The 25,033-nt window shown below is 39.7% G+C and overlaps 1 protein-coding gene across 6 annotated transcripts in view; it reads left to right on the forward strand.

The window, feature by feature from the left end:
* GPATCH2 (G-patch domain containing 2) overlaps window positions 1-25,033 on the forward strand; it is a 125,764-nt gene that overhangs the window by 81,814 nt on the left and 18,917 nt on the right. For 4 of the 6 annotated variants that reach the window (XM_038760810.1, XM_038760807.1, XM_038760808.1 and 1 more), the window contains exons 6-8: window positions 5,479-5,546; window positions 7,431-7,470; window positions 13,350-13,420. In XM_038760810.1, coding sequence (XP_038616738.1) covers window positions 5,479-5,546; window positions 7,431-7,470; window positions 13,350-13,420 — 179 coding nt within the window. The remainder of the gene's footprint in view (window positions 1-5,478; window positions 5,547-7,430; window positions 7,471-13,349; window positions 13,421-25,033) is intronic. The other 2 variants (XM_038760811.1, XM_038760812.1) reach the window with 1 other exon arrangement.

The following is a 25,033-nucleotide window of genomic DNA, read 5'->3' on the forward strand; positions in this document are numbered from 1 at the left end:
TAAGTTTGTGAGAGAGTACAGTACAACAGATCCGACTTACCCTTTAGCATCCTGGTGTAGTAGGAAGAGCCCCGGCCTGGAAATCAGAAGGTCGTGAGTTCTAATTCCACTCCACCACTTGTCTGCCGTGTGATCTTGTGCAAGTCACTTCACTTCTCTGGGCCGCAGTTACCTCATCTGTAAAATGGGGATTAAGACTGTGAGCCCCACATAGGACAGGGACTGTGTCCAACCCAATTTGCTTGTTTCCATCCCAGCACTTAGTACAGTGCCACGCACATAGTGAGCGCTTAAATACCATAATTATTTTTAGCACCAATTCAAATATTCACATTTCCTTATTGCCATCCCCGTAAATTACTTTAACATCTGCCTCTTCTGCTAGATTGTAGGCAATTTGAGGGCCAGAATCATGTCTCATGATCAAGCAATAGTATTTATTGAGCAGTACCTCTGGGCATAGCATCATGAAGTACTTGGGAGAGTATAATAGAGTTACTAATATTTAAAGATCTGTACACAAGTGAAATGGGGGTTGAGCACTAGAGTGCTCACTTAGGTGTCATGGAAGTGTTAGAATGGCAGTCGCTGAGGAGTAATGGAATGGCATAGGGTGGGGAAATGACAGATTACCATGGAAGGCCTGAGTAATAAAAATAAGGAAAAAAGTAACCATTTTGTATTTTCCATTAAGCAGCAGTCAGTTGTTAGATGAGAAGCAAGGGAAACAATTTTGCTCAGTTATCTACAAAATGAACACTTATTAACTTTTCCAAGCGTATGGTTTTTTAGCAAACTAAGTGGGTAAAATAACGTTTATTTTTCAACTTGGTGTATTTTTTAAAAAAGGACAGTCAAAACTATAATTTTTCTCCGTAGAAGTTTTAACCTTAACATGTTCTTGTTGAGTTGTTTTCTTTCTCGCCTGCCCTTCTACACTAATTGGCGGCTGAGGCATTAGTCAAACACACGAGAGGGCTCTCATGTAGAGCCTGCTGAAATCTGAAGCTGTGGTTCACTTTGAAATCACGTGCCTGGCATCAGAACAAGAGTAGGAGCGAACTCTGAGGGCCTGACAAAATGGCAAGGGAAATTCTATTTTTAATCGTTCCTCAAACGCTCCAAATTATAGATAGCGTGAAAGCTCATTTTGGGCAGGGAACGTGTCTGCTAATTCTGTTCTCAAGTGCTTAGTACGGCGCCCTGCACATAGCAAGTGCTCGATGAGTACCGTTGATTGATTGGGTAATGTCACTGGGGAGAAATCAAGCCAGGAGGGAGGGAATTTGATGGACTGGGCACCGCGGAGCTAGGAGGATGGCCAGGACCAAAAAGCCAAGCAGAATGGAGGCCACCGTCATCTCTGTTACCTCCAGTAATTTGATTGTAAAAAAGCAGCAGAATCAGGTGGACAGGCCCCTGCTCTACATTGCTTGTGAGGGAAACCATAAATATGTTGGTACTAGATGGAAAAAAAAATCACCGACGAAATCTACTTTCATAGGGCTAAACAGCTTTAAAGAATAAGCTGTCTCATTTCTTAATGTGATTTGCTCAATTTCCTATATGTTGACAATTACAGACTTCCAGTGCTTAGAGCAGTCCTTGACACATAGTACGTACTTAACAAATACCATTAAAAAATGTCAATTCACTCAATCATATTTATTGAGCACTTACTGTAGGCAGAGTACTGTACTAAGCCCTTAATATGATGAGAACCTCTTAAATGAACCAAATCTGACTTTTCCCCGATGGTAATCACTTCACACCATTAGTACTTAATTGTATATCTAGTTTAAAATGGAAATCTATTTTAAATCTTTCCTCAAACGTTCAACATTGTAGCTAGAACTCTTTTTTGCAGAAAGCCCCAGATACCACATTTTGAAGTGATTTTTATTCATAATCTGAAATCAAAAGCAGCTTCTTTCCAAATAATGCTATGATTTATTACATGAGGGAGTAAAAGTTAGAAGAAAATAGATACTACTGCCAACCTATTTCATAGGAAGATATTACTGAAATGAAGTATACAGTGAGAATGCATTAAGTTTATGGTAAAGAAATGTAAAGAAAATTTGCATTTGATTTTACAAATCTTGGTGGATGATTTCCATAAATTGAAATGGGCTTAGAACTGTGTATGAGAATCCTGAAAAATACACTGTCTGATTGTTCGTGACTGGATTGAAAGCTTACATTTATTTTACAGGATAAATTAGTTACAAATCCTGTTTCATTATGTGTAAATATATTGTTTATACTTGGCAATTTATCACATGGGTTGTTGTGAGATTTCTTTATTTATTAAATTTTGGATTATGTATTTTGAACCAGCATGAGCCTTAAACATTTTTCTGTAAGTATGGCTGTGGGTAAACAACCAATTTTAGTCCAGAAAAATAGCTTCTGCTTCTGTCAACACGTTGTTTATTTTCTCCCCGAGATAAAAAGTTCAGTTTTCTGATATTTGTACCAAGATAAAGTCAGTAAACAAGATTAATATAGTGTGGAAAAGGTTGTCAGCAGGCCTGGCAAAGGAAATAAGTTGCCTGTACACAGAACATACTGTAAACTGAATAAAAGTGTCAGGTCCACCATGAGATAATGTGATCATGAACCTCTAACAAAGCATGACATAGGCACAGTCGGCTTTTCTTATAGCCACGGTGGAGAAAATGGATTACTGTATTCCTGGGATACCCACTGGAATAGCATGAAAACCTCATTTTGAGATTAATGCAGGGTGCAGCTCTGGAGTTGAAGCGCATATTTACCTAGGGTGCCCAGGTTACTACTTGGTAATTAATGTCATCATCTACGTACATTTAAAATGTTTTCATTAACCGAGATCTTCATTTTCACACCAATACGCGACCACGGAGCAGAAGGGGAAATACAATTTGCGAGAGCCTCTAAGTCTTCAGTTGCGTCGCCATTACTGTTTAAATAACGGCAACCTCATTTTTCTAATTGCAGAATCATTGGCCAACCCAACCTAGGAATCGTTTCGGAAATTCATTAGCAGCTTTGACGATGTCGGTACACATTGAGTGAGGGTGTCAGGATGTCTTTACTCCTTGCATCATGTTTTGGGCGCTTGCTGTGCCTTCTGGTTTGGGGACTTGTTTCTGCAACTGATGCTTGGGGAAGATTTCCAAAGTTTCACATCTCATTTTAAGCAAGATAAAAAAAAAATGGTTCAGTTGAGGATGCAAGGAATGATCAGTTTGAAGATTTCAGCAGTGTTCTAATGGAACGCTGTCCAAATGGTAATCTGTTTCTATGGAGCTTGCTTTGATTCCAAGTATGGAAGTAGGGACTGTCTCTATATGTTGCCAATTTGTACTTCCCAAGCGCTTAGTACAGTGCTCTGCACATAGTAGGCGCTCAATAAATACGATTGATGATGATGATGATGGAAGGGAAGTAGCATAGCCTAGTGGAAGCCTGGAAGTCGGAGGACCCTGTGGTCCAATCCCAGTTTTGCCGCTTACTTGCTGTGTGACCTTGGGCAAGTCACTTAACTTCTGTACACTTCAGTTCCCTCACCTGCTAAATGGGGATTCAGTATCTTTGGTCCCTCATCAATCGCATTTATCATCATCAATCGTATCTATTGAGCGCTTACTGTGTGCAGAGCACTGTACTAAGCGCTTGGGAAGTCCAAGTTGGCAACATATAGAGACAGTCCCTACCCAACAGTGGGCTCACAGTCTAAAATGCTCCCTCCTACTGAGGGAGCATTAAGCACTTGGGAGAGTACAGTAGAGGTAGTTGACATGATCCTGGCTCTCATGGAGTTTACAATCTGGCACAGGGAGGCAGATTATCTTGTATCTAGCCCAGCACTTAGTACAGTGCCTGGCACATAGTAAGCACTTAATAAATACCACAATTATTATTGTTGTTGTTATTAAAACTTAACAAATTGCAGGAGGAGGAAGAAGGTAAAGAGGAAAAGTATGTGAGTTAGTGTTTTAAGTAATCAGGTATGTAAATATATAGAGAGAGATATAAATGCTACAGAGCAGAGCACTTTAGTGGTCTGGAAGTGCTGAAGAGTCAGTTAGGGAGATGTAAACTGAAGAGACTAAAATTTAATCAGAGAAGGCCTCCTGAAGGAGCTGTGATTTCAGAAGGGCCTTGAAAATGAGGGGGAGCAGTGATGTGAGATATGAAAAGAGAGTGAGTTGCAGGCAAGAGGAGGGATCGGGGGAGAGACAAGATTGAGCCATATTGAGTAGTTGGTTGAGAGGAACAAAGTGTGACCCTCTAATCTGTAAAATCCCTGTGGACAGAGATCGTGTCTGCCTTTTGTATTGTACTGTACTCTCCCAAATGTTGTGTACTGTGCTCTGCACACTGTAAATGCTCAATAAATACCATTGCTTGGCCTGAAGAGCAGTGGGAGAGCAGAATGGATAAGTTGGACGGAAAGAGCCAGTTGAGGGCCTTAAACACCAATTACCAGCAGTTTCTACTTGAGGTGGAAGGGAATTGTCAACCATTTGAGATTTTTGAGTAGTGGGGAGGTGAATGCAGAGTGGCATTTTAGAAAAAAATGACATGGGCTGCAGAGTGAAGTATGGACTGCAGAGTGAAGTATGGACTCCAGAGGGGAGATATTGGAGGCAGGGAGATCAGCGAGGAGGTTGAGTCAATAATGAGGCCATAGCATGGCAAATGCCTGGACCCAGTATGGCGGCCTCTTGGATGAAGAGGAAGGGGTAGATCCAGGATCTCTCAAATCCTATCTTGAATCTTACTGGAATTTTCAGCTGACAGTTTCTTATGGTTTGAATTCAGATGGTTTTCATCCACTGAAGTGTTTTCTTTTTTCTGTTTAGAATGTAGTTACTCCCTGCAAGGCTCATTGAGTCTGCTTCCCCCCAGGGGCTGTGGAACTTAGTGAACAATTCCAGGTTTACCTTGTCCACACAGTTAACATGTACCAACAGTTTTAATGGACCTACACACAGACTTAACTCACAGTTGACCTACCCATTGCTCATAGTGCCCAAAGCAAACCTGATGCCAGGTTAAAAAAAAAAAAAAAGTTGGTGAAATCCACTTGTTTCTTGATTGCAACAATGTATCCTAATTCTTAAGCACTTGATATTCACCCCACCCTCAGCCCTACAGCGTTTAAACATATCCATAATTCATTTTAATGTCTGTTTTCCCCTCTAGACTGTAAACTCCTGTAGGCAGGGAACATATCTACCAACTCTATTGCATTGTACTCTCCCAAGTGCTTAGTGCAGTGCTCTGCACACAATAAGTCCTCAATAAATACAATTGATTAATAACAAAAGAGAAATAGGAAACTAACACTTTTTTGCTCATGATTCTATTATTTTCTCATTTTTCACTTGGGCAAGAGCCTCAAACTTGGAAAAGACCGTTTGTTTTTTTATCTTAGAAAAGCATATTTAACTAACTCACCATTTTTTGCTCATTTTCTCTTTTCAGATTACCTCACCTGGCCCAGTCAGTAACAAGAGAATGGTTCGCTTTTCCCCAGATTGTCACCACCATGAGTTAGTATCCTGTGTACTTACACTGTAGGCCATGTTTGTAAAATATTTTCAGTGCCACTTGTCTTGCTTTCCTTCTCAAACTTCGAAACCATGACTTTTGTGAATGTACTGTAGGAGGATACTTGTGTGAGACATTGGTGTGTTTACAGGAAGGGTAAACATCAATAGCAGGGAAAGTATAGAGGCAATTTCCTGCATTAGAAGTAGTGCAAGAAAAGCTGAAAATATGCAAAGTGTTTTAATGATTCTGCTGGTCACCCCATGAAATATCATTTGATTGACCTACTTCCCCTATGACATTTGAAGACTATCAGATAGCAAACTTCTGTTAAAACATTATTCCTTAGGCTGTGGGTGGAGGTATGTTAAAGTGAAATTTGTCTGTTTCTTCATGAACTTGTTAGCCGTTCCTGGCATGTCAACCCTCTCAGAGCAATAGCAGAGCACTGCCATTTGAGAAAGTTGGCATCCCCTCCTCCATTTCAGCAGGGGATTTTGAGCAGAGGGTGCCTAATAATAATAATAATTGTGGTAGTTGTAAGCGCTTATTACGTGCCAAGCACTGTTAGGAACGCTGACAAGTTAATCAGGTTGGGCACAGCCCCTGTCCTACCTGGGACTCATAGTCATTTTACAGATGAGGTAAATGAGGCCCGGAAAAGTTAAGTGACTTGCCCAAGGTCACACAGGAGACATGTGGTAGATCCAGGACTAGAACCCAGGTCCTTCCAACTCCCAGGCCCATGCTCTATCCACTTAGCCACACTGTTCCTCTAGCCTAGCCAGAATCCAGGCCTATAGGAAAGAAGAAAAGCCCACATTATATTTGTAACCCAGGATCAGGAGGGAAGCAACAGGATCCAAGCATCCATTCCTTCCATGAAGTCCTGTTCACTGAGCTGGATCGGCTTTGCGATTAGGTCACCCAATCAATCAATCAATCGTATTTATTGAGCACTTACTGTGTGCAGAGCACTGTACTAAGCGCTTGGGAAGTACAAGTTGGCAACATATAGAGATAGTCCCTACCCAACAGTGGGCTCACAGTCTAAAAGGGGGAGACAGAGAACAAAACCAAACATACTAACAAAATAAAATAAATAGAATAGATATGTACACCTAGAGGCTGGGGGGAATCACAAAGTTGGTGGGACACATGTGGGGGATAACTGGGTCTTGTTTTCTTATTCTGAAAATGGCCTGTGGCTTCCCTACACCGGTGATAGAAAAACAGATCGTAGATATTTTCCTGACTATGGTTGGGGTTTGTTGCAAAATCAGTCAGTGGAATCTGTTGAACACTTACTGTGTGCAGAGCACTGTATGAAGTGCTAGGGAGAGCAGAAGCAGAAAGGCCCAAAAATTCAAAGCAAAAATACCTGGTGCTCAAAAACTGGATCTGAAACCCGGCTTACAATTATGAAATTATAGTGTGGGCTTTTATCTTGGTACATGACCTGCACTATTCTAGCATTTGATAGTTTAAGTAGTAGTAATCAAAAGATCGTAATTTATAATAATAATAGAGTATAATTATAATATCACAATATACTATAATAGCATCATTTGTGCATTTCATATGGATTCATAAAGCATTGGCATGTATACAGTCCCCCATGGTTTCCATTAATGAAATTCAATGAAAAACTAATCCCTCCTCAGTTTCCTGAGCAAGTTGACAATTGCAGTTACATTTTTAAACTTCTGTCAAAACTGTTGCCGACTTCCAGTGTTACATAAAATATCCATTAAAACAAAGTGTAGCTGAGGGCTACGTATTGCTGTTTGACAGTAACTACCCAAAAGCAGGCACAAGCTGATCGTAAGATAGCACGTGCTGTACTTTGGCACTTTGCTAAACCTTTCTTTTCTCTTTCTCCACAGCCATTGGTTTAACCCTGGGGCTAGGCCAGAGCACAGCCAGGTAAGAACCACTCCGATCAAGAAAAATGTACTTTAACTACCTCGAGACCAGTGTATTGGATGAACAGATGGGAAAAGGCTACGTTCTCATTTGCTTTTAAAAAAGAGGTTATTGTGAAATCAACACACCGCAGCATTAGAGAATTCCCTCTTGATGATTAAGCTGAGCAATACCTGATAAGCATCAGAGTTCCACTGTACTGTGGGCTGCCTCCGTAAATTCTTTTACTTCTCCTAAAATAAGCACACTTTTAATAGGGCTCAGGTTCAAAATGAATGAGTTGAGGCTTTCAAAAATTAAAAGTATCAGGTTTAGGCCTTTAAGATCAAGAAAGACTATGTGGTAACTTGTTGTGTAAGAGAGTGTTTAATATATCTGTAGATGGTTTACTTTGTTCAAATTGCTCATTTGTATGCATGGCAAAACAAGAACTAGTTGGCATTATAAGAACTTATTATCCAGATCAATTAACTTTATTTATAAAACTCAGTAGCCTGCTTTCTCTGTCCTCTGAATGTGCTAGCTCTCTCAATAGCACGCTTCAGTAATTTAGAGCCTGGTAGAAATAAGTTCTAAGGCACATCCATTTTAGAGTTCTTTATGTTCCCAAGGAATTCTAAACATTTCTTTGCAGGCTTTGTAACAGTTAAACAACAACAACAATAGTGATGGCTTCAAGATGTGAATCTGCATGAATCGCCTTCTCGCCTCTATTGACCTCATAATCCATCATTTTACTCTTTTCTTTGCAAGTGGAAACTTTCTAAAAAAGTATTTATCTTACTGCTATAGCATTTGCTTAAGTTCAAAAAACACAGTTCTTGGTTGAATTTTTAAAAATTTCCTTTAGTTGTTAATTGTAGGGTCCTTCGAAAAGGATTGTAGAATGCAAGTAATAAACTGCATTTTATGTACATTAAGGGTGGGCACAGGAACCTTTTCCAGACAGAAAAAAAAGTCCAAATCTGGGTTTTTAAATCAGCGAAGTCCAACCTCAGGATCCTCGTAGGGCACTTGTGGATCCTTAGCAGCAGTGGCAAAGCTGATTCTACTCGGTTATATTTTGGGGATTTGGGGGTGTATTGACCACCCACTAGCTCCAAAACCTTAGCACCTTCCCCCTACCCAGCCTTTGGGCCACACTAATGGACGTTATCTTTGCCTAGAAGCCAGGACTTTTCAGTGCCTGCTGTTTTCCCTAGTGTGAAGCTTCTACCTAACAAATAAAGGTGGTCTCCAAGTAGAAAAATGGAAATTGAGTTTGGGGGCCAAGCTAAGGATAATAGCTCTAAATTTAATGATCATTTCTTTCCCCCTCCTTATTCAAGCCCCAAAGTTCAGATCTGATTTTATTTGTACATATTTATTCTATTTATTTTATTTTGTTAATATGTTTTGTTTTGTTGTCTGTCTCCCCCTTCTAGACTGTGAGCCCGCTGTTGGGTAGGGACCGTCTCTATATGTTGCCAACTTGTACTTGCCTCAGTAAGTGGAATGTTGTCGTGTGATCACTACCTGAAGGTCAGTTCAGTTTGTATTTTCTCCCACACTGCATGGTTCTTCAAGTGTGATATCTTATACCATATTCAAATTACTTTCACAAGTAATGAAAGCTATTATGAATCCATGTATTTTGGGACAAAATATATCCAGTTGCTTTTAAGTAGACATATTCTGACGTGTTAGCGAATGTAGTTCATTGCTATCATCAAGTGGTAGGGATTAGAGTAAGGGACCTTTTCAGGTAGATCAGAATCTCTCATTTGGAGGCACTCTGCCTCTACTTGGCCTGCCCTATGATGACTATGCTTTTATCACAGCTTGCTTTCTTCTGTTTCCTTTTTTAACCACTTATCCCACTTGCCTTGTAGTGGTTGCCCCATTTCAGACCAAGAATGTGGCTAATAACCATTTTTCCCTTCTGCAGTACCTTCCAACGTCATCCCTGTACTGATTTAATGCTCTTGAAGCCAGACAGGGAAATGAGGGCCCCAGATGAATCCTATAAAAATCTGATGTGAAACCATCAAAAACAAACTTCTCATGCATCAGTGTTATTTAACTTTTTTGGAAAAGATCCCACCTATGAGATGAGAACTGAAGAGTTCTCTTTGATATTTAGTTTGTGTTGGTCACCAAAATGGAGCTAAATAAATTCTCCAGTTAGTAATTTGTGGTTTATATTTGTAGGTCATGTTTAAGGAAAATCAGGAACCCATTGGCCTAGGCCAGCCATCTGAAAGTTAAGGTAAGAAGCACTTCGCATGAACTTGGGAAATAAAATTTTTAATTACAGTTGGCTCTATCTACTAAGTTACCTCACATATGAACTTGTGACAAAGGCAGTGTGGGGGTCCAATGGAAGAGAGAAAGTTAGAGTACTCCAAGTGATGTTTTAGAAATATAACCCAGGCAGTACGTGTAGTATAGATTTCAGGTGGGGGCAGAGCCTGGATGCGGGAAGACTAATGAGGCAGATAGAATGTTCTAATCATATATGACCATCATCAACATCAATTGTATTTATTGAGCGCTTACTATGTGCAGAGCACTGTACTAAGCGCTTGGGAAATACAAATTGGCAACACATAGAGACAGTCCCTACCCAACAGTGGGCTCACAGTCTAAAAGGAGGAGACAGAGAACAAAACCAAACATGCCAACAAAACAAAATAAATAGAATAGATATGTACAAGTAAAATAAATAAATATTTATAAATAGAACTCTGGTTCGACCAGAGTTCAAACCACAGTACTAGGAGTTTGGCTGGAAAGGGGGATCCAGTAAATGCTATGGAAGAAGAACCAGCAGGATTTAGCAATTGACTGAAAATGAATATGAAAAACTAGAAGGAACTGAGGATAACATCAAGGTTGGGCCTTCATGGACAGAGAGGATGATGGCTCAATAATACCATTGATTGATGGATTGTCATGGGAAAGTTGAGAGAAGGAGGGCATTCAGGAGGAAATGGAGTTCAGTTTAGACATTTGAATTTGAGATGAAGGTGGGACAACCCAATGGAGATGTCCTGAAAGCAGTAAGAAATGTGAGATTGTATAGCTGAAGAGAGGTTGGGGCTACAGGTGTAGAATTATGTATCATCCTCATAGAGGTGGTAGCTGACAGCTTCATGAAATAACCAAGACTCCTCCTAAGCAATCAAGCCACTAAACTGATCAATGGCGTCATAGATAAATCCCCGACATCCCTCTGTGGTCCTCCTTCCAGGGTAACTCTAGGCACCTAAAGTATCAGTGTAGGGTTTTGATTATTCGTTTGGTCATCTTTTGCTAAATGATAGGTCCCACTAAACATATATAAGTGCAGATTAACTGACTGCCTCAAAATAACCCCACCTTATCGTATTTTGGAAACAACTTTTCTGGATATTCAGAGTTTAGAGACTAGTTTACTGCACGCAGGTTCTCTCCATTATTCATCGTTTTCCAGTCTCTGGGCCCAAAGTATTAAAGCGTCCAAGAGGGTGAGTCCAAATTTCAAGGCCCTTCCCTCTCACCCCAGAATAGCCTACTGGACCCTCCAAAAGTCCTATTTTGAGCAAGGGTGGAGGGAGCGGCCATGGCAGCAGCTGGACCTACTGGCCACAGCAGCTAAACAGGAGAAAGCAACCTGTAGGCCACCCCTTCCCCAGCGCAGCCCCTCTTCAGGTCCAGGCCAGAGCTGATGCTACCGTCACCACCTCTACAGCTTGCAGTGCCAGCTCTCCCAACAGTTTCCAAATTGGGCATCTAGCAGTTAGTTCCCCACCCTGAAAGTCTCAAAGGAGCAGACTCTACTAGCTACAATGATGGCAGGAGCTGCAATAGTCCCTAACTGGGCAAGGCTGCCGGTAGAGCCTTGTATCTCCCCCAGTGCTTAGAACAGTGTTTGGCACATAGTAAGCGCTTAACAAATACCAAAGTTATTATTATTATTAGAGGAAAAGTGAGATAACCTCTTCGATTTCTATCTCTCATTGCTAATAGGCTATTAGAAGCAGTGGTCTGGGTAATTGTGGTGGTGGAAAGGGAGAACTCTCTCGTCCTGCTAGATGCATCTCTCTCTGTTTCATTTTTCTCTTTCCCTGTCTCCTCTTCCCCTCTAATTTTGGCTCCTACCCATTCACATAGACACCGACCACTGACCCACATTGAGCTTCAGAACTTATGGTTATTTGATGCTAAATAACCTTTAACAGTTATTCAATCATGGAATTTACAGTTAATTGTCTAACCACTATTAAGGAAAGAGGTAGAGATTTCATTGGGGCGCCAGTAACTGCCCATGTCACAAGTATTGGTTTTTGGAAAACACCAATGGAATTAAAAATTTTATTTTCAGGCATGATTCAGAGTTCATGTTAGAAGTGCTAAGTCGAAACCACTTTCAGATGAATGGACTGAGCCAAATGGACAGAGTTTTCTCCCAGTAGCGGTACAAGATGTCAGCCACCTCATTCACCTGATTGCCTTGCCTCAGTTCATTGTCAAATTCCACTCAGTTTATTGCCCGTCCGCATGTTAAGAAGAAGTGTTTTCGAAAGCAATATCCTTGCTGATTTGAGTACGATCTAAGAGGATGATTCCTCTAGGGGTTGTGTCTACCACCTCACAGTGCTTGACTGATTGACTGTACTTTCCCATGCACTTATTACAGAGCTCTGCACACAGTAAGTGCTCAATTAATACAACTGATTAGTTGACTGAGTGAATGCTCAGCTGGTAACCATCTTCAGGTATGAGGATAGAAAGTCTTTCCCAAAGTACACTGACCAGCTTGGTCTGTGCTGCTCAAAGCTGCACTCAGACTCGTTATCTTGTGCAATATTGATGATTCTGGTAGAATTGTTTTTCTTTGCAAAGTTGATTTAGGGAGATTGTTATGGTTAAATTTACAATGACATTTAATTTGAGTAATCTAGAGGATGATCTTGTGGTTTTAGTTTTTTCATTTCATCGCCAGTAGCCTCATTGGGATTCTTTCAAATTATTTCCAATTATTAAAAACCCGCTAGTTTTTTTCACCACTGTCCCTGGTGCAAAATAAATTCATGAACCAAAAATAATTCAGTCTAATCAACAAAAAAAGTAAGGGATGATTTACTTGTACATTTAATAAATTAGGATTTGCTTACATTTATCCATCTTGTCTCTAATGGTTGGTCCTTGGATTAATTTCCTAGGAACTGTGCTTTAATTTAACATGAACTTGCTAATACTTTTCGCTGCTAAAAGAGGGAGCTAGGAACAGTTTAGAGGAGGCTAACCCATAGTTAATAAATGGAAAATGTATTTGTTCTTATCTCTGGATAATAAAGATTCTGCAGCAGAGAGGTGAAAAATTGAGGGAATCATTTTTTTAAAAAAAGCTCATACCATCAAGAATGATTTATTCATTTTTTCTTAAACAGTCATTAAGCAGCTCACATATGAAATGTGTTTTCTAATATTCCTAATGCTTTGTGGATAAATAGTGAAATAGTAACATTACCTGAAGTTAGTCACTAAAAGGAGCTGGTAATAAGGCCTCCAAAAGCCCAAAACTGAACCCAGAGTTAGAGAGGGTTGACAAGAGAGGTGAAGTTACTTTCCCAAGACTGGGCAGTTACATCAAGATTAGAACTAAGTTCAAGACCTCCAGTATTAGCTATCTACTAAAAGATTGGCTGTCAATCAGTCTTACAACAGTTTTGCAAAGGTGGCAGTGACATCTCAAACCAAGGTGGTCTATCCCGTATAAGAAAACAGGAGAAAGAATAAAATGAGCGAAATGACTTCTGCCCATTAGGATGACAGTAGCATTCTGTGCTTGCAAAATAATTCAGTATAATGAAAATACCCTTGTTTCTATTACTATATGTTAATGCTTTGTGAAGCTTCAGCTCCTGAGAGATAACCGATCAGAGAGAGGACACAAGAAAAACTGTTCAGTGAAGACAGCTAGCAGGTGAGTTAAGTAGTTTGGTGTTTTTTTTTAATGTTCTTCTCAAAAAATGTTTTTCTTAAATTTCTGGCTAGGGCAAAGGGAAGCAGAAATCAAAAAGAGCAAAACTGTCTCTACGGTGGTTGATTCTTTTGGTAAGCATCACCAAAACCCAATAGTCACCACAATCAAGACCATTGCCGCATACAGCCCCATAGAGCTGTACCTAGGTACCGTCGCCATTTGGGTGAATTGAAGCCACTGCACTGAGAAATGCCTTGATTGTCGTAAAACAAAAAAAAAGACCTAGGAAATCAGAAATTTAAAATTATGGAGGCCAAGTATTTTCTGGATTTGGGGTGCTGGAGATTGTCTGTGCGTAGGCAATGTAACCCAAACCCTCTGTAATCTTCAAAAATATCTAGTGCTCTGATAACCATAGCTGATATTCTCATTCTTGTTTTAATCTATTAATAGGTTGTTTGCTGGAAATGAAAAGTGTTCATTATTTCAGGAATTACTTTTTATCATTACCATGGGTTTAAGGCAATAATTGATAAAATGCCAGAAGATTTGATAAGAGATGCAAAACAAACTCCATTATTGCCTTAGATAAAAATATTCAGGGCAGCCTTCTTCCATCAGACTAGAGAGAAAATTCCTATTTACATTTGAACAGAGCTCATTCGTTTTCATCTGACGATACAGATCACTGTATTTTGTTACACAGATGTGACAAATGGAATTACAGCTGGTCTTTATTTGATCTTCTAAAGAGACAAAGATGTGCAAGGATTCTGTCTGCTCCTTTTTTTTCCACCGTGTCATCTGTTGTTTGGAAAAGAGACCTAATTTGCAGCAGATAGAAAACTATTGGTTGTTTTGCAGGTTTGCCAAAAATAAATGAATTCATTAATTACTACATTTGAGCAGCTGTTAATAGATTGGTGTAAAGAGACGCAGTATTAGACTACTGGTTAATTACAGAGGCTATATTTAACACAACTTTTCACAAAAATATACATGACCTAAAATAATATCTTGTCGTTTAAATTCATTCAGTCGTATTGAGCACTAACTGTGTGCAGAGCACTGTAAAACTAAGGCTATAACACACATTTTAAGTAGTCATAGTCTAATAGTCTATTTCAACAGTCATCATTATCCTTTATGTGAGTATTTGACCCCCATTCCCAAACCCAATTTTTTATCTGGTTAGTTTTAGGAACATAGCTTACCAATATTTCAGCACACAGCCTTTCCAAACTTGAGTCCCATCAGTGTCCCAAGTCATAAAATGGTTTACTTTGTCCTCGTCAGAATAATACATTTCAGGTACAACCAGATCCCCTATGTCAAACTAAATAGCAATGCACCTAGAATACACCCAAGTATCCTTAGAGACATTTATCTATTTTGACGCTATTGAAGCCTGTCTACTTGTTTTGTTGTCTGTTTCCCCCTTCTAGACTTTGAGCCCGTTGTTGGGTAGGGATTTTCTGTATCTGTTGCCGAATTCTACTTTCCAAGCGCTTAGTACAATGCTCTGCACACAGTAAACACTCCGTAAATATGATTGAATGAATGAATGAACTTCTCTGTGCGTGAGTTACCTCATTTGTAAAACGGGAATTAAGACTGTGAGCCCCACATAAGACAACGTGATTACCTTGTATCTACCCCAGCACTTAGAACAGTGCTTGGCATGTAGTAAGCACTTATAACAAACAACATAATTACTACAAAAAACTACAGTTCCAACATTGCCAATTTTCATTTTTCCTGTCCTTTTCACACCAAAATCATAATCTCCACTACCAAGCTTTTTAAAGTGATTATTCAGTGTAGCTTTAATTTGTCTCAGCACTAAACAAAATTAGTATTTAACCCATTGGGTTTTGAAACCTGTTCAGCTATTGATAAATATAGCCCTCAAAATTAATTACCAGAATCTACTGTACTACCTAAAAAAGGGTTGGGGGAGGCTTAGGACACACTAATCAATTGCTGAAATACTCCTAATCTTTGTTCTGTGTTGTGTTTTACGGTAGGTGGATCACTAGCTCAATCAATCAGTAGTAATTATGGAGCATTTGCTATGTGCAGAACAGTGTCCTAAGCACTGGCTATTGCCATAATTAGTAGACATTATCCCTGCCCTCAAAAATGTTATGCACTAGATAATTTGGGAGAATTAAGTCACTGCAAAACCTTTTATGTGTAGGTCTTAATTACAGGTGAGCAGCACAGCTTAGTGGATAAAACACAGGCCTGGGAGCCAGAAGACATGGGTTCTAATGCCCGCTGTGCAAACTCGAGCAAGTCACACTTTAGTCTGTGCCTCAGTTTCCTCAACTTCAAAATGGGGATTAATACTTGTTCTTCCTCCTCCTTAGACTGTGAGTACCATGTAGCACAGGCACCAGGTATCAGGCCTGACCTACCCCAGTAATTCACCACGGTCTTTTTTTTTTTTGTAAAGGTATTTGTTAAGCACTTACTATGCATCAAACACTGTTCTGAGTGCTGGGGAAGATACAAGGTCGGACCCAATCCATGTCCCATGTGGAGCTCATAGTCTTAATCCCCATTATACAGACGATGGAGCTGAGAACAAAGGGAAGTTAAGTGACTTGCCCAGGCCCATGCTCTTTCCACTAGGCAACACTGCTTCTCTTGACACATAGTAAGTACTTAAATATCATTAAAATAAATAAATTTGGATTTTATCAATATGATTGAAAGTAGTCCCTTCTAGACTGTGAGCCCACTGTTGGGTAGGGACTGTCTCTATATGTTGCCAACTTGTACTTCCCAAGCGCTTAGTACAGTGCTCTGCACACAGTAAGCGCTCAATAAATACGATTGATTGATTGATTGATTGATAGCTACCATCTGAAATCTGTTCAGTGACCAGTAGCTAAAATGAGTTTGTGGCCTCAGGCCCGCTTCCAGAAAGATAGATGTCTGTATCAGAGCTGGCACTCCGAATTAGTCTGGTGATTAAATGGGTGGAGACTAGACTCACCTTTCACTCCAGAGGTGGTTTCCCTGAGTAAAGATTAAAGTATATCCAGTGAGCAATAAAAAAGCCGCTTGCAGTGCCACTTCTGTTTGTGTTAAAATCTCTACGACTGTGTTTGAGGTCTGCTAATACAATATTCTGATGCACTAATTTTGCCTCCCGAAAAAAGGAGGCCAACAAAAGAAACTTAATTCATAGTCTGTGGATTACACTAAGAAAATCAGTACACTGAAATCAGCTTTCATTCTATGAAGTTGTGCATTGCTTATGCCAAAAGGTGCCATAAAATTAACATATTGCATTAAAAGTAGTTTTGGTAGCCTAAGAATGTCATCTCAGGATAATTTTCTCCTCTGCTGAATAAGTATCCATTCTCTCTGTTCAGTTCTTCAAGAGCAAGAGCCCATTACCCTATGACATTTTATGCTATTAGCATATTCATTTCGATATTTTTAGATGTATTCAACACATGGACAAATAAATACTGGTTATAGATACAAAACACATCAGCACATACATTTTTATGTCCTATGTTTCACATATATGCATAAGATATACATTTTTAAATCCCCTAACACAGGTTTAAGATCCTGACAATTATATTCTTAAACCCCCTTCATCCTCTAAGTGGGATTTATAGTTAAGTTTCAGATTTTTAATGTTTTCTTATCTCTTTTTTAAAAGTCATTCAAAATGCAGGTTCAGCATGACATCATAATGGAATCACCTAAATTTGCCCTGTGTTTTAAAAAAACAATAGCTAGTATTTCTCCATAGTCAATGTTGTACTTTTTACATATTCCTTTTAGTTTTCATTTGAAAACCAAGATATTTTCTCCATCATTCCTTGGTGACTTGTTTATGCACTAAGATATTGGTGTGAATTTGCCTTTAATTCATATACTTTTGATCAATTCCAACTCATGCCCAATTATATTACACTAAATTAACATAATTCAACAGATGTTGATATTTAAATGTTTTCTGGCATTCAAATCTTGGACAGCTGTCTTAGAGCTTGGGGAAAAGGCAAACATTTAGAGTTAAATGCTGAACATATGCTTAAATTACTAATTAGAAACAAGAAAAAATGCATTATCCTTTCTGAGGACAATAAACCTCAGATACAGTTTTTTCAGAGGCTCTTAGTTTTCACCAGTCCAGTAGCATCAGGAGACTGGGTGACATAATATTCATTCTAAATAGAGAACTAAATTTAGTTTCTAATTGGGTTACTTAAAAATGATTCCTCTTGGAGTTTCAGTCATTTCAGGTGAACTTAGGACAATCGCTAATACATTTTACTGAAGTTTAGAAGTGCTGAGAGGTGGCTGGTTTCCTTAGAAATATTAGAATGGAAGGTGGTGCTATCCACCTCATTCAAAAAGAAATTCAGAAAAAATATCCTGGTCCTTTAGAAATACGGGTGAAAAAGTGATTTTCAAGTAACACTCCGCCTTGTTTGGTTGGATAGAAAATGTTTCATTGCCATATTAAAATGTTTTGATCTTCAGCATATTAATATATTGCTGGTAAAATCTGATCTTATACTTTACCTGTTAGAAATCCATAAAATTCTTTCAGGAAATAATGATAAACCCAGCATGCTTTTCCGGCTATAGAAGAACATTAGCAACCAAACCCAGGTAATAATTCTTGAGGGCTTGCTTATCCTAGTCATGAAATGGATTCCTCCCTCCTGGATTGTGAGCCCTGGGTGGGACCATGTCAGATCCCGGTGTTTAGCACCTAGTAAACATTTAATAAATACCAAAAATGGGAATAAGGACCTTGGATAGCATGTTCAAGAGGTGAAAGAAGATGGGGTTAATAATAATAATTATGGTATTTGTTAAGCACTTACTATGTGCCAAGCAATGTTGTAAGCGCTGGGGTAATCAGATTGTCCCATGTGGGGCTCGCAGTCTTAATCCCCATTTTACAGATGAGGTAACTGAGGCACAGAGAAGTTAGGCAACTTGCCCAAGGCCACACAGCAGCAGACAAGTGGTAGAGCCGGGACTAGTGGGTAGGTTTAGAGAGCCGGAGGGAAGATTTCTCTTAAACGGCGGGGAAGAATAGAGAAGAGGAGGGGGTTGTAGAGGGGTGAGGAGAAAATGGGGGTTGGTGGAAATTCGCAGCTCGTGGTTTCTGTTTTACCGGTAGTAGAGTTGATGAGGCCACTGGGGATGAGGGGAGAAAGGTAGGGTGGGGGGCTTGGGTGCTGGGGGCTTCAGGTGAGAATGAAAGATTTGGAATAAGTGGGAGACTGTCCGGGAGGAATAAAAATGATGTGAGCAGAAGAGAGGGGTTGATTATCGCAGGACAGAAGTGGCTTGATTCTTAGATTGAGGGGGAAGTTGAATGTGGGCATCACTGAAGCCTATTTGCTCCCACACCATTTTTGCTGCTTTTTCTCTTTGCCCCTTCCATCTGTCTTTCCTTACCCTGTTTTTCTTTTTTTTTTTCTGGCTTTTACTTTTTTCCTTTCTGTCTCTGTTCCGTATATCTCTTTCCTAACTTCTCAGCCCCATACTTGGAAGTTCTTGTTCCCCAGCACACTCTGAGCTCACAAAAGTTTGGTTACCGTATCCTTTTTCCCTTAGCAGTATTTCGGTGTTTCTGTGCTGAGGGAAGAATGAAAGTATAAGATCTTTTACCCCAAATTCGTCTCTTGGAAGCTAAACTTTTTCTCTCTGAAAATCTTCTTCATTTTAACTCGCAATAGCTTTTTATAAAGAAACTAGTGTGAAATTTTGTGCAGATTGATATCTAGGTATATTTAATGATTTACGAGAATGTGTGAAATTCCCTTTATAGAATCACACCAAATCTGAAATTCCACTAATAATTTCCAAACATTGCCTCAAATAGAACAGTTCTCTGGGGAATTAACAACCGTAAAGCTTTTTCCAGTATCAACAGACTAGTTTCATTTCCTTTTTACCTTATATGCATACATTCAGACCTCCTTTGGGATGACGGGGAGGAAAAAAAAAATCAAAGGAGGAGTGGCCCTCATTTTTAATAATAATTTTTGGTTCCTTCTAAGAAGCAAAGCAATCTTCTCAGCACCAACCTTATTTCATTCTGCCTCCAGGGAAGTGCAGTAAATCTGCCTGTTTCTTAAGTATGTATACCAAAGGTGGCACCCAGGGCCGATAAAGTGGCAGAGTTTTACAGTCATTTTCAGGAATTCACAGCTATGATGTGGGAATACACTATAGACTTGGGTACGGACTATTTCAGAGCTCAGATATGGGGGGGAAAGCAGAATGCATTGGGTAAGCCTGGAAAAGGTGACAGTATAGAGGATAAAGCACAAGCCTAGCAGTCAGAAGGTCTTGACTCTAATCCAGGCTCCGCCACTCGTCTGCTGTGTGATCTTGGGCAAGTCACTTCACTTCTCTGGGTCTCAGTTTCCTCATCTGTAAAATGGGGATTGAGACTGTGAGCCCCATGTGTACAGGGTCTATGTCCAACCCAATTTGCTTGTATCCACCCCAGCATTTAGAACTGTGCCTGGCACATAGTAGCGCTTAACAAATACCATTATTACCAAATTGTGGCAGCCCACTTTTTCCATTTGAAAACACTGCATCGACACATTATGGCCCAAAATATATTTAAAAAGTCTTCCAAAGCAGCTTTTCAGAGATCCATCAAGGTAATTTGCAAAAAGGTGAAAATTCTTCCAGATGTCAGGAAAATCTCAATCTTAGCCACTTTCAGAGTACTCGTAATCATGCCTGAAACATGTAAGACAATCACCGCAGGAATCATTTGTGGGGTGGAGAAGCTAATAAACAGCTTTGATGCAGTTCATGTGTCAAGAGGAGAAACGTTTAGAGGAGCTGCTCAAGGAGAGGAGGGGTTCCCTCATTAACATTGTTAAGAACAAGGTAGTGGCAGCACAACAAATGGGAGCTACAGGTCTCATAAAACAGCATGACCTATGTGATGAAGGTGAAATGTGTTCAAGGATGAAGACCCATAGCAGTCCAGCAGAAAATGGACAGCAATGAGCTGATAGTATCATGGAGAGAGTAGACAGTCCTGTGTGCCAGAGGCACCTTCTCTCTGGTGGTCCTGAATGGCACCCTCAAAATGTCCCTGTTTCTGTTGTCACTGGAGAAATAATTTCTTTAAAAAATCCTTTACCGGTACAGGCCTTCTCCTGCCCCATCCCCACTCTAACCACCCTACTCTAAACATGTCACTGTGCTTCCCCAGTATAGTGCTTGTCTGCTGAGGCTCCAGACGTTACCTGAGTTTCTTGAAACTCCATGGGCAGATGCTAAACAGCTCAGCCTCATCCCAATATTTTATTCCAAAAACTGTTTAAAATAGGATTATTGATACTGAACTGTGATCTAGCTTGTTTTGAATGTCAGCGAAGGAAACAGCAAAGAGTGTTTCCCTCCAGCTAGCTTTGTTAGTGTTGTCTTATAGTCGGAGAAGCAGCTAGGCTGGGAAAAATGATTCAGGAGACCTTGGCTCCCTTCCCAGTCCTGCTATTTGTTTGCTGTGTGATCTCGATCGAGTTATTTGACATCTTTGTGCGTCACTCTTCTCTTCCCTAAAATGGGGATTAAATGCCAGTTCTCCCACCCCCTTGGAACTGTGGACCCCTTGTGGAACAAGGACCGTATCTGGTCTGATTCCATTTTATCTACTCCAGTGCTTAGCACATAGGAAGCCCTTTATGTACCACAATTAGTATTATCCTCAGTCCAAGTATCTCATTCAGGGAGTGGTAAGCCCAGTTCCTTGACAAAAATGTTCTTGTCACCATAGCTGGTTAACAGAATGGCCATATCCTCTGTGGTACTGCCTATACAGTGAGAAGTGGGACTGCAGGTCAAATTTTAAGAATTCTTCTCACTTCCATCCTGCTGTCTTTTAGCTTTAAACTAATTTCTTTCCAGTCAAATATTTAGCTAACCATTTTTCAAATGATTATCATTTGCCAAAAATGGGACTAACCCGTATCTTTATATAATCCATACTGTAACAAATACATCCTCTTGCACTTTTTTTTAAAGGATCCATTTTACTTCCCCTTTATTTTCTCATTGGGGACACACATTAAAAAGTAATGAGTGTCAATCTCTAAATGAAAAATATTTGGGGGGGTAAAAGCCAGCTAAAATTGTTTATTTTTCTATTTAATATATGGAAAGTCTGGCCCACTGGCATCCACAAACACCCGAGACTTGTAATTTAGAGGTCTAGAACAAGTTCACACCAAATGTGGCTTTTGCAGCCCTGTTAATAATAATGGTATTTGTTAAGCACCTACTATATGCCAAGCACTATTCTAAGCGCTGGGGGAGATACATTGTAATCAGGTTCTCCCATGTGGGGCTCACAGTCTTCATCCCCGTTTTACAGATGAGGCAACTGAAGCCCAGAGAAGTTAAGTGACTTGCCCAAAGTCACACAGCGGACAAGTGGGAGAGCCAGGACTAGAACCCATAACCTCTGACTCCCAAGGCTGTGGTCTTTCCACTGAGCCATACTACTTCTCACGCGATTACTTTTCTCTGCCCCAACTTTGCCGCCGCAGTGACACTTGCAAGGCTGTTGTACTGGGGTGCAGCTGATGCCCTGTCCAGATTTATCTTGTGCATATTGACAGTGAGTGTTCTTGCCAAACGCCAGGGACCACAGTCACATCTGTTTGTCTCTTGAGCTTGTCCGAGGCTGTTTGGGTTCACATTTTATCCAGAGGGCAGTTCTAACTAGGCCTGATAATCTGAGAAGCCTCTATTTGTAAATGCATACAATGGGGCGACAAATTCCCATCGTCTTTCTTTAAAAATTATTCCATTTGACACTCTTGCTCCAGTCCCTGTCAACCACACGTCAAAAGCCAAGTTTTCAGGCAAGGTAGTCTGAACAAGTTCTATTTTCCACTGATAAAATGCCCACCAGAGTCCTATTTATAAAGATAGCTTGCAGCAAGCTGTGGGTAAGCCAAGAGGAAGCTATGAAAGAGGGTTTTTTTCATATTTTGGTCCTTACTCCAGTGATTTTAATTTTATAAAGAAAAATCTTAAACCTTCTTGAAAAGGCTCGAATTACAGCCATGCCAGATTCTACTATTTCATTTCTGAATATTACAAATTCACTAAATATAAAAGTACTTTTGCAGTTGCAGATGTGAGAAGGTATTACCACCTGACAAGTACAAAAATCATTTATTTACAACTCTGTTGTAAAAACCAATGGTATGTATTTTTCAACTTTTATTCCCTCCTTTTTGCCTTCTATACTGGGTGGCTATCACAGAGACTGATCCATTGGTAGTGGAAAAAAATCATTACAGAGAAAAGATTAGTAAATTTGGGGGTGCTCATTTTTAGCACTGAGACAATACAGTTTTCCTTCTCAACATCAGAGGGAAAAAATACAAACCCTCACCTTGACTGGTGACTCCAGTGTTGTGCTTTGCAAAGATAAATGATTCATTTATGCCGAAGGAACAAGGCTGCCTTTCAGACACTCATTGATTTTAAATTAAAAAGTAACTGCTATGTTCTACATGAAGGGTGACAACAATAACAAAGTAGTCCTTACTTAATGTTATTTGTTGCAACTCCATTGCATCTGCCTGAAAGAAGAGGGGAGCCCGAGTACCGTAATCTTATTGATCAATAATCTAGATATCTCAATGCAGTGTAACAGATAATCAATTCTTGGTAGAATTACTCAGGCACAGCTAGCTGTTACTCCTGTGGCTCCGGGCTTCAGGATCAATTGACTGACTTGATTCATTTTTATCTTTCATTCTAGTTGCATTCTAGTTATTAGATATATATATATAAACTTTTCACATAGCAATATTTCAGGGAAAAAGAAATCCAAGTATTTCATCTGCTTGCCCTGCAGTTTCATCCCAAGGGTTAATTTCATGAAGTCATTTGATGGAAGCAAGGCGGTGGGGCTTCGATTTAGAGTTTCTTGTTCCGTTAGTGTGAAAAGTATTCCACTGAGTTATGAAAAGCCGTAATATGTTTTATCTTGTGCTACTTAACCATTTATTACCATTTGAAAGAACAAGTATTCCTAGTTTATGAATGTATCCACTTGAAGCAAAAGTAGTTTTTACTGTGGAAATTGAAGAAGTCCACGAGTACTTCTGGTGATTCTTTTTCAAAAATACAAGCACTTGTTATGGGTAATATCAAAGCCAGGTTTTGTCTAAATTCAGGAAAGTATGAACAAAAGGAAGTTGTTCGGTTCCGTGATTATATTAAAAATTGTTCAATCAATATTTTTTGTCAAATGAGATGAAAGACTAATGACACTTTTTAAAAATGATAAAATAAACTGATGAGGAGTTGCTCCATTGTAGCCAAATAACCTGATGGCTTCACTGAAGGAATTCTTCATTAATAATAATAATTATGGTATTTGTTAAGCACTTATGTGCAAAGCACTGTTGTAAGCGCTGGGATAGATACAAGATAGGTTGGACACAGTCCCTGTCCCAAGTGGGGCTCACGGTCTCAATCCCCATTTTACAGGTGAGGTAACAGGTGCAGAGAAATAAATTGAGTCACCCAAGGTCACACAGCAGACAAGTGGCGGAGCCGGGATTAGAACCCATGACCTTCTGACTCCCGGGCCGTGCTCTATCTACTATGCCTCTTTTCCTCCTTGAATAATCCTCCATCCTATTTTAGTATTCAACTGTACTGTAGTTTATCTTTCCCATCTCCCCATAGCTATTCTTCTTGCCCACAATCCACCACCACCATTAGAGGCTTCAGGGCAGTCTTCAAAGTCCCAACAGCGAGATCAGGAGAAAGAGTACAGCAGCTACAGTTGAGTAACCTCAGTAACCTATTTGCAAGCAAATATAGAACGAAATCTCATCAAAAAAAAAACTACTTTGTCTACAGGAGTAGGGCCTATATCTGTTTCCTCTATACCTAATTTTGACAAAGGGTACTAAGAACAAATCCTCCTGTTATTCACTAACCACCAGATTGAAAGCCATTCATACTCACACAGAATTCTTGGATTTTTTTCCCCCCAGATAGTACACACTTCCCTTTCCCGAAACTGAATTGTTCAGTGTGTGTATCTTGAACTATGGAGAACCATGATTGAAAGAAAAATCTAGCATTTGTTAGAAGTAGAGAATCTTGAAATTGATTCTAGTACTTTCAGGTGTACCTTGGGAAAGGTTTCTAGGAAAATGCTGAACTGTTATGCCATCTTGTTTACCACAGGGTCATTATTAAAATACAAAAGTCTTGGAAACGTTTGCCTAGCATCACCTGATCAAAAAGAGTGAACATTCTGCTTGAGCTAATCCAATGTGTATTTAATCCTATCAGTGAGAACCCTAACATCCAAAGTCATTTAGTTAATCCCACCCACATCCTTTATGGTTGAATTCTGGTTAAACTCTCCTTTCCTTCAAAAATCTCTAGGGAATATGATTCCCAGTCACCTTCAACAATCATTTGCATATATGATAATCTTAACTTTCTGGAAGTTCTTCCTTAAAAAGGGAGTAATTCCTTCTGTTGCTGTTTAAACTTGTTTCTCTTGTGAAAAGTAAGGTGTACCGTTAGTAGAAATGCTCTTATATCTCT

This window comes from Tachyglossus aculeatus, chromosome 19 (genome assembly GCF_015852505.1).
Source record: "Tachyglossus aculeatus isolate mTacAcu1 chromosome 19, mTacAcu1.pri, whole genome shotgun sequence".
Lineage (NCBI taxonomy): Eukaryota > Metazoa > Chordata > Mammalia > Monotremata > Tachyglossidae > Tachyglossus > Tachyglossus aculeatus.